Source organism: Sinocyclocheilus rhinocerous, unplaced genomic scaffold (genome assembly GCF_001515625.1).
Source record: "Sinocyclocheilus rhinocerous isolate Xijiao unplaced genomic scaffold, SAMN03320098_v1.1 scaffold778, whole genome shotgun sequence".
NCBI classification, from domain to species: domain Eukaryota; kingdom Metazoa; phylum Chordata; class Actinopteri; order Cypriniformes; family Cyprinidae; genus Sinocyclocheilus; species Sinocyclocheilus rhinocerous.
The window spans coordinates 607,956-615,872 of NW_015650332.1; the positions used below are offsets into that span (position 1 = coordinate 607,956).

Here is a 7,917-nt window from a genome sequence, read left to right on the forward strand (position 1 = left end):
AGCTGTAATAATTCCACAAGGGCAGTCAGGCAGACAAACAGCACATGGCTTTTGCACAGTTTCCAGAGCTGTTTGTGAAGCAATCTAGCAACACTTTATATTTGGGTAAAGTTCTGGATATCTGTCCGGGCCTATCCCACATTGTGACTCAGCCTTAGTACTGAAAATTACTTATCACAACGATAAGGTCAAAGATGTGTAAAGTTCAGGCTGAGAAACAAAAGGAAAGATTGAGGGTTGGAATAGGGGTTGGGTACTGTGTTATCAGGCATATCGGCAGAGACTTCGAGGGACCTGTTGTTTCCTAAACTGGCCAGCTCCAGGGTGGGGAGGGTGTTCACTTGCTGCCTCCTTTCTCTTTCTGGTACTCTGGGATTCATTAAGCATGGAGCTTAGGAACCCAGAGTTCTCTGGAGAGAAAGGGCAAGAGAGGGAATTGTGTGGGTTAAGAGAGCAAGAGAAAGATTTTTCATTCTGAGAACATGCTTAAAGATTAATCACATCTAACTCCAGGGTTGGTTGATAAGAGTGAACCATTCTGTAACAAGTAAATCCCTGCCGTCAAATGTTAGCATTTTAGCAGTGTCTGACTTAAATCCCTTTCACTCTCTGAATGTCATGAGATGCCTTCTTTGTTGTATCATCAACTAGATGTATCTAGATACTCAAAGGATCAGCCTCTGTTCCTGTCATCATGTTTTCATTTTCACGTTGGCACCACCCATGTAACAATGTCGTGTGAATTGTTAGATAACCACAGGGTATGATTAAAAAGGTCAGAGGCAAATGGGGTCAAAGATGAACAGTAACTGTAACGTTGCATTACTACACTTTACCTTAACACAATGCAAGCCCGGCTATATAAACAAACACCAACTTAACATCAGCCACATTCTCTTTAAATTGTTTTTATTTACTTGTTACATTGACTAACATAAATAAACAATTTATGAACAAAAGGCACACAGTTCAATTATAAACGAGGAGAACATATTTACAACTTCGAACAAATAGCAAGTATGAAACACGAATGGCAGCAATGGAAACGGTGAGTTTTTGGGGAAAAAAATAATAAGAATGTGAAGCTGCAGCAACAGCCTCGAGTCCGAGTGGCAAGCCATTGACGTGCCTCTTACTAATGTGGGTTCCAATCCATGGTCATGGAAGCCACAGCAGAGACACTCATCCACACACATGATTCACACACTAAACTGTCCAGTACAGAGGAGGGACGCCACACACACATACACACAATCCCCATTTGTATTCACAGGGGCATGAGAAGACGGGCACTGAAAGGTCACACAGAAACCCTCACACATGATTGAGGGTGGGAACCATATCCGAACATATCCCATATGGTCCATGAGTACCTTTCGGATTGCTGGCACACAACTAATCCAGTCTTTTTTCAAACTGGCCAAATGTGCGCACAGGTCTCTTGTGCAGGAATCCAGATGTGCAGTGATCTTCAAATAGCCACTGTATTGCTCACCTCTTCATACTGAATGATGAAGTAAGGATAACTCTGATCATCGCTGAAGATGACAAAGATCTGTGGGTCCATCCAGTTGTCCACGCAGGAGTCAAATAAGTCGCTGCAGGCGTCTCTTGGATTCAGTGGAGGTGGTCGGCGCATGGAAGGGTTGCCCACTGTGAACTTGCCCGTCAAGACTTTGGCCAGAAACATGTAGTGCACACCACGGGGTGAGCGCTTGGAGAAGTTGTGAGAATAGACAGCCTTGCGTGCAAAGTAGCTGCCTTGGCCGAACATGGTGGCGTGCTTGCCGCACACACGTGGGTCGAAGTTGTGCTTACAGATGCCCTCCACCACATCCTGGGACGTGCCGTGGAAGAGGTGGCGTTCGTTCAGCATGCAGTCCATTTCTGACATGTGCCGTGACATGTATTCTTTCTTCCTGTAAAGAGAAGGAGAAACATACATTTCAATTAACATCGTAAAAAGCAGAAACAATAGTACTGTCAGTATTTACTAAAGACGCGAAGTGAAGGATTAGCGCTGAAAAGGAGTGGATATTTTTGTGCCTGACCTTATTGAATATGCATTTGTAGGAGTTTCTCATTCAGATGCAAAATTTATGGGAGGAGAGTATTAAAATGAATCATGCAGCGCGATTTACTATTGTTTGCGCTCGTCATATTACTGGTATTTGCGCCATTATTTAACGCCCAAAATAAGCATGTCTTAAAGCAGGCGGCAATTTGCGCTACTCTTGGTAGATTGCTCTGGTCATTATGGAAATGATCTGGCTGCGTCTGTGTTCTTTAATGTGTGCATTGTCATTAAATCACCTGTAGTTTTCCCCTCCCATCGGTGCTTTTATGGAATTGAGCTCGAACGCTAATTTGCCCTGTTTAGTAAATCTGGCCCTAAGACTGTGTGAGACAACCAGGATTCAAACCAGCTGGCCAGTAACTTTGTTAGGAACTGCAACACAATGCATGGTTTTCATTGTATTATAAGAACAATAATTTTATGCAAGTAGATGAAAAATTTTAAACATACAAACCATCAACTAAAGAAAACATCTGTCACAACCTTCCAAAGAATATAATATAGCATCCTATGTTTATCTAGTATACCTTAATGTGATTTACAGAGGCTAGGGATGCACTATTACAATTCTAGTTGATACTGATAAGCTGATAGTTATCTTCATGTTCTGGCCAATAATTAATAAATTGCCAATATTAAAATTTTATTATATCTTGTCTAAAGAAATTAAAAATGATACAGTAAAAACTATTGAAATTAATAGTTTTACACTGGTCTTTGTGTTTACAACTTCACATCTAATAAATCTTCTCAATTCAGCCACTACTGTCTGGCAGGTGTGGGAAAAAATAGTTAATTTTGAACCCTGATGCCAACAATTACTGTATGCAAACTTCTAGGACTAAAATAAAACAAACGTTGTTGTGTCAGAGCAGGCCAGCTGTCCTTGCACAAAAACAAGACAACAAGCCAAACTCTGGAGCACTCAGCCTGTCATCTGGTCAAATGGAAACAGAGAAGTGAGAGGGTACGGAAAGGGTGAGTGAACAGATGAGCGCCAGGGACCTGAGTGAACCCAGTCAGCAACAGGGCTCCATTAGCCTCGAGCCTGTGCCTCTATTGTTGTGGGCATAGGGGACGCAAGGTCAGCCTGGCTGAGAGAAACTCTCTGATCAGTGGAGTACTCAGTCTGACATCGCCTGGTCCTAAATGACCTCAAGTGACCCTACGGCCACTGACAAAGCCCTGTTGTCAAAATCATCGACTGACACGCTCACGCGCACATTGCAGAAGAGCAGTGACTCCATATGCGTCAGTAAAGTCATCACTCGTGTTGTTTCAGCTTCTCCTTTCATCTTCTTTAAGCTCTTTTACACCAAGCTACTCTGCCATCAGTCTGTTTTTTTCTTTCTTTTACTGATGCAAACAAATCCTCTTTCATGCTTACCCAGTGACATTCTCTCTCTCGCTCATTGGCCAACACCCTGGAAACACTCAGAACTATTGTACAAAAGATCTTCACCTGCACAAGCATATGAACACACCAACCTTTATTCCTTCAGCTCTCTTTCCCAGGCTACTACAATAAGTGCTTGCAAGGGGATGAACTAATCGCTGGATTTGCCAAATGTTGTGAGGTTCACTTCACTGAATCTTTGAATGATATTAAAGAGTTCTGTTTGAGACACGTAGTAGCATGTAAATAAGATATCCACACCTCTATATTCAGTTGGCCTCTCAGGGATATATAGGATTTCAGATTTCATTCATCTCAATAAGTCAAGCAAAACAAGCAAACTATACATGAATGTTTTACTTAATGATCTATTCTTGTTGATGTTATATATATTGAGTCTATTCTTGTGTAAGTGGATGGTTCTTGGATGGAATATATATATATTTTTTTTTAACATTAACTAACAATTTTAACAGATTTTACAGAATTTGGTAATATACTGTTTATTATAATTTCTAAAGCCTGTCTAAAGTCTTAAATTATGCAAATATTCAATTTTATTCTATAGTAGTTAGTATTGTATTGTATTAGTATTGCCACCAATACAAGTAAAATTTCACAGTTCTCTGTAGCAATTTCAGTACCAAAGCAAAAACTATTGGAATTATTTTACGGGTCGAAAATGCAAAAACTAAAAGGCTATAACAGGTTTTTTGTTGTTGCTGTTGTTTCAGTAATGACTTTTGACAACACTATTCTATTCACACCTATTTTTAACAGAAAGAACCAGTTCCACAGACAATTTAGTGAAAAATTGTTCATCACTCTAATAGTCGGTAGAATAAAAAGATTCGCTATGAACTAAATACATACTTTCCAGAAAATATTAATAATTTGATTTGACTTCAGTACAATGACTATGCTATATTAAAACTATTACTTCATTTTTAGAAACAACATGTTGTCATGCTTAATATTTTCTCACACAGTATTTAAATATGTAGCTGCCTTCATATTTTAAGAAAGGGGGTTCATAGTATTTAAGGGTCCTTGGCATTAAAAAGTTTGAAAATGACTATGCTAGCTAGACTACCAAAATGTAATATACCTAAACTGTCACCACATTATACTGTCTACTGTGTGTTCGTAAACAGCAATCACTCCAGCAATGGCATTACTAGACACATGGAAATATGCAAGGATTAGCTAATCGGTCGCATGCTTAAGATAGCAGTGAAGAGACACGCACACACAAACACACCTCATGAGTCAGCAGCAATAACTCTTTCTGACTCATCCCTTTTCTGTAACCTATCGTCCGCGGATGAGGGGCACGAAACGTCTTTTTAAAATACACCAAGGCCCCAACACTAGCACCCTTTCCTCTCTCTCTCACTTCCTCTGTACATGTTCCACATTTCACACGCTGAGAAGTTCACCTCACGGACCTACCACAAAAAAACATCTATTTCCGACCAACAAAACTTAGTAAGAACCATTAACACGGTTGACACCTAGCAGAAAAGCAAGCTTGAAAAGCAAACATCAAAGCCTCAGAGTCGTGTTCAGGGGTGCGGCTAAATACTCACTTTACAGACATTTATGAAACACAGATCTGTCCTGATAACCTTTTATTGTCTGTCTTCAACCAGTTTGTAATGTCAATGTTTACTAAACACTGCTTTGGCCCCAGATAAATAGTCTAAACAACTCTGAATAGCACAAAGGATCTAGACATTGTTTGAGAATCTCCTACCACACCTTTTGTACTTCTCCCAGAGGAAGGGGTTTTGGACACGGAAGATCTTCAGGATTCGGAACTTGGTCTCAGAGACGGTTTTGTGGAAGAGGCTGTAGACGGTCCGGTAGCTGCGGTCATCCCGGGAGACGGGCACCTGCAGGAAGTCCTGACTGGTGTTCATGGGTAACCAAGTCTCAGGGTACACTTTGGAAGGACCGCTCGACGTTGGAGAGAGAGGCTGGTTTCCAGAACTTTCCAGGGAGGAGAGAAATGCTGAGGAAAGGCCACCTAGAGTCCTAAAGAAAACATGTAATCATGAGATTAAATGATGAAATACGTAGAAATGAATGAATAAAAAATCATTTAAATCATTTTTTTGTCGTGGTACAGAAATTGGTATTAAGAATCATGAAATTTCTTCTGAAATTATGGTACTTGTGAGTTTATGAGTCTGGAGGTCATGGTTAAATGGAGGTCAGGGTTCAGTCCTGTAACTAACCATTGCACTTGATTTCTAGAAGGTAAAGGTTATCCCTCAAATCAGTGTAACTACCTTATGAGTCATCTTTTAACTTTTATCTTGCGCTACTTTCCTTTCTTAACTAGACTGCTAGTGCTGGAACTGCAGCAATTCCTTTACCATATATTTTTGAGAGGCAGTGAGGAAAAGCAAATGAAAAGAAACTAGGGCAATCATTTGGAAGAGATAAGCAAACACTTTCTGGAAAGCAACTGTTAAGGGACTGTTTGTTAAGAGTGTGTGTGAATGAAAGGGTGATTTATGCAGCTTGCTGAGCATTAACTCAGCTGGTGCAGGCAGCGGTTCGGCCACATTGTCTATCGCACTAATGAGTTCCACCCCTGTGCTCAGGACAATGTGTTCCTGACGCTGCAGGACCCTTTAAATGGGTGGACCAGCATTGCAGTGGCCTCTACCTGACAAGAGGAGCAGATTGATGGCAATAAGTGAACAATCCCTACTTGTCTTGCAACTTGCAAGTATGAAAGCGATAAGATGAATAGCAAGTCTAATTTAAACATTAGTAGTAGAAAACGTGTTGGTGACTTCAATTTATTTTCCCAAATCAGTTCAAACCTGTTTCAGTAAATCAGTTTAAATTGACTGAAATTCAACCTTAAAAAGTTTATACATATTGTGATATATTGTCAAAAGGCTAAAATAATATATCGTCCAGTCCTCCTGATTCTGATCCATTAATGCTGGGGGGTGACAGCTACAGCTAGACACTATTGAGAAAAATAAATAAATACATAAAAAGGGCGGAAAAGATTCAAAACTGATGTTTGCCTTAATTTACATGAAGCTATAAGGGAACATACAGAAAAATATACACATGCCTCTGACCCTTCACAGGCCTGAGTGACTTAGTAGATGTAAGAGATGAAAGAATTTCATATGGTCACATTAGACTCTCTTACACAGGTCTGGAACCCATTTGACCATCCTCCCTTCTCTACCTTTTTACATCTGTTGCATTCAATTTTTTTCTTTGTCCCTGTAAATAAGCAAACAGAGATTTCTCTCCTTATGAGAATTATGATAGACAAGCTAGGCTGCAGTCCATGTTCTAACTTAAGGAGAGTAGGGATATTATATTTCAGGAAAGTGATTTGGAGGCACAAGCAGTACTTCAAGCAATTAAAATAAGATACACGCTTTAAACCCCTCACTGATAGGAATACTGCAAAGTCCGATATGTTCTTGGCGAGCAGTGAACTGCTCGCGAGTTATCTTGGGGTTTCGGAACGCATCCAGAGAAAACAATGCTGTATGTGGCTCTTTTTAAGGTGTTTTGAGGAACAAACCCATTTTTGGTACAAAACCTATTGTTATGGGATATTCAGTGTGAAATCAGTGGTGTCTTACAAAAGTTTTAGGACACTTTATGAGTGCTGAAGGTAAACAAGGATACTCACTGGAGGTAAGGCGTGAGCATGATGGAGGACCTGAACAGCGGCCGTTTTTTGATCTGCCGGCGGAAACCGAAAACAGCATTTTGCTGGAACCCCTCGCGAATGTTCAGGATGTACTGATTCTGCAGCGTGATGAAACGGACCTCCTTTAGTCCTCGGCCGCTAGCCTCCTCAATCAACCGAACCACCGGCTGTGAAACGGAGAAAAAGAGAGGAAATGAGTTTGACAGAGAAAGAGAGAACAACAGAACACTTAAAGGTGACATATCATGAAAATCTGACTTTTCCAGGTTTTAAGTGCTATAATCAGGTCCCCGGTGCATCTACCAACCAAGGAAACGTGAAAAAGATTAACCCAGTAACTTTGTTTTTTTTGCTCCCCTTGTGATGTTGCAAAGGGATTTCATTATAATATTACCGCCCCTTAATCTGTAAATTTACACGCACGGCGCCGTCATTTTGATATCGCAAGCGACAACGGTGTACCAGCTCTAATGCCATGGCGAAAGTTTGAGCAAAACATGCTAGCTGTTCTGTCTTTGGCTGCACAGACGAGTCCCAGCCTCAGAGGAGACAAGAGAGCAGTGGATTTATTGATTTATTTACTGTATATTGCTGCTGCCACACAGATCTAAAATAAACAAGCGATTTATTTCCCAGCTGTTTACCTTCACAATTTTAAACTTAAAACGCATGATTTCAGCGCGATAAACATGATAATCAGAACCAAAACAGATGTTTTTAATGTTTTTAGCCTGTAATGGCACA

General features: G+C 40.4%; 1 protein-coding gene across 1 annotated transcript in view; it reads right to left on the reverse strand.

Moving 5' to 3' along the window:
* Positions 1-894: 894 nt before the first annotated feature.
* Positions 895-7,917, reverse strand: part of LOC107711769 (TCDD-inducible poly [ADP-ribose] polymerase-like) — a 36,098-nt gene continuing 29,075 nt past the window's right edge. The window contains exons 4-6 of the mRNA XM_016516815.1: positions 7,153-7,340; positions 5,235-5,510; positions 895-1,919 (exon numbers count right to left, since the gene is read on the reverse strand). Of these exons, the coding sequence (XP_016372301.1) occupies positions 1,472-1,919; positions 5,235-5,510; positions 7,153-7,340 (912 nt within the window). The 3' untranslated portion in view covers positions 895-1,471. The remainder of the gene's footprint in view (positions 1,920-5,234; positions 5,511-7,152; positions 7,341-7,917) is intronic.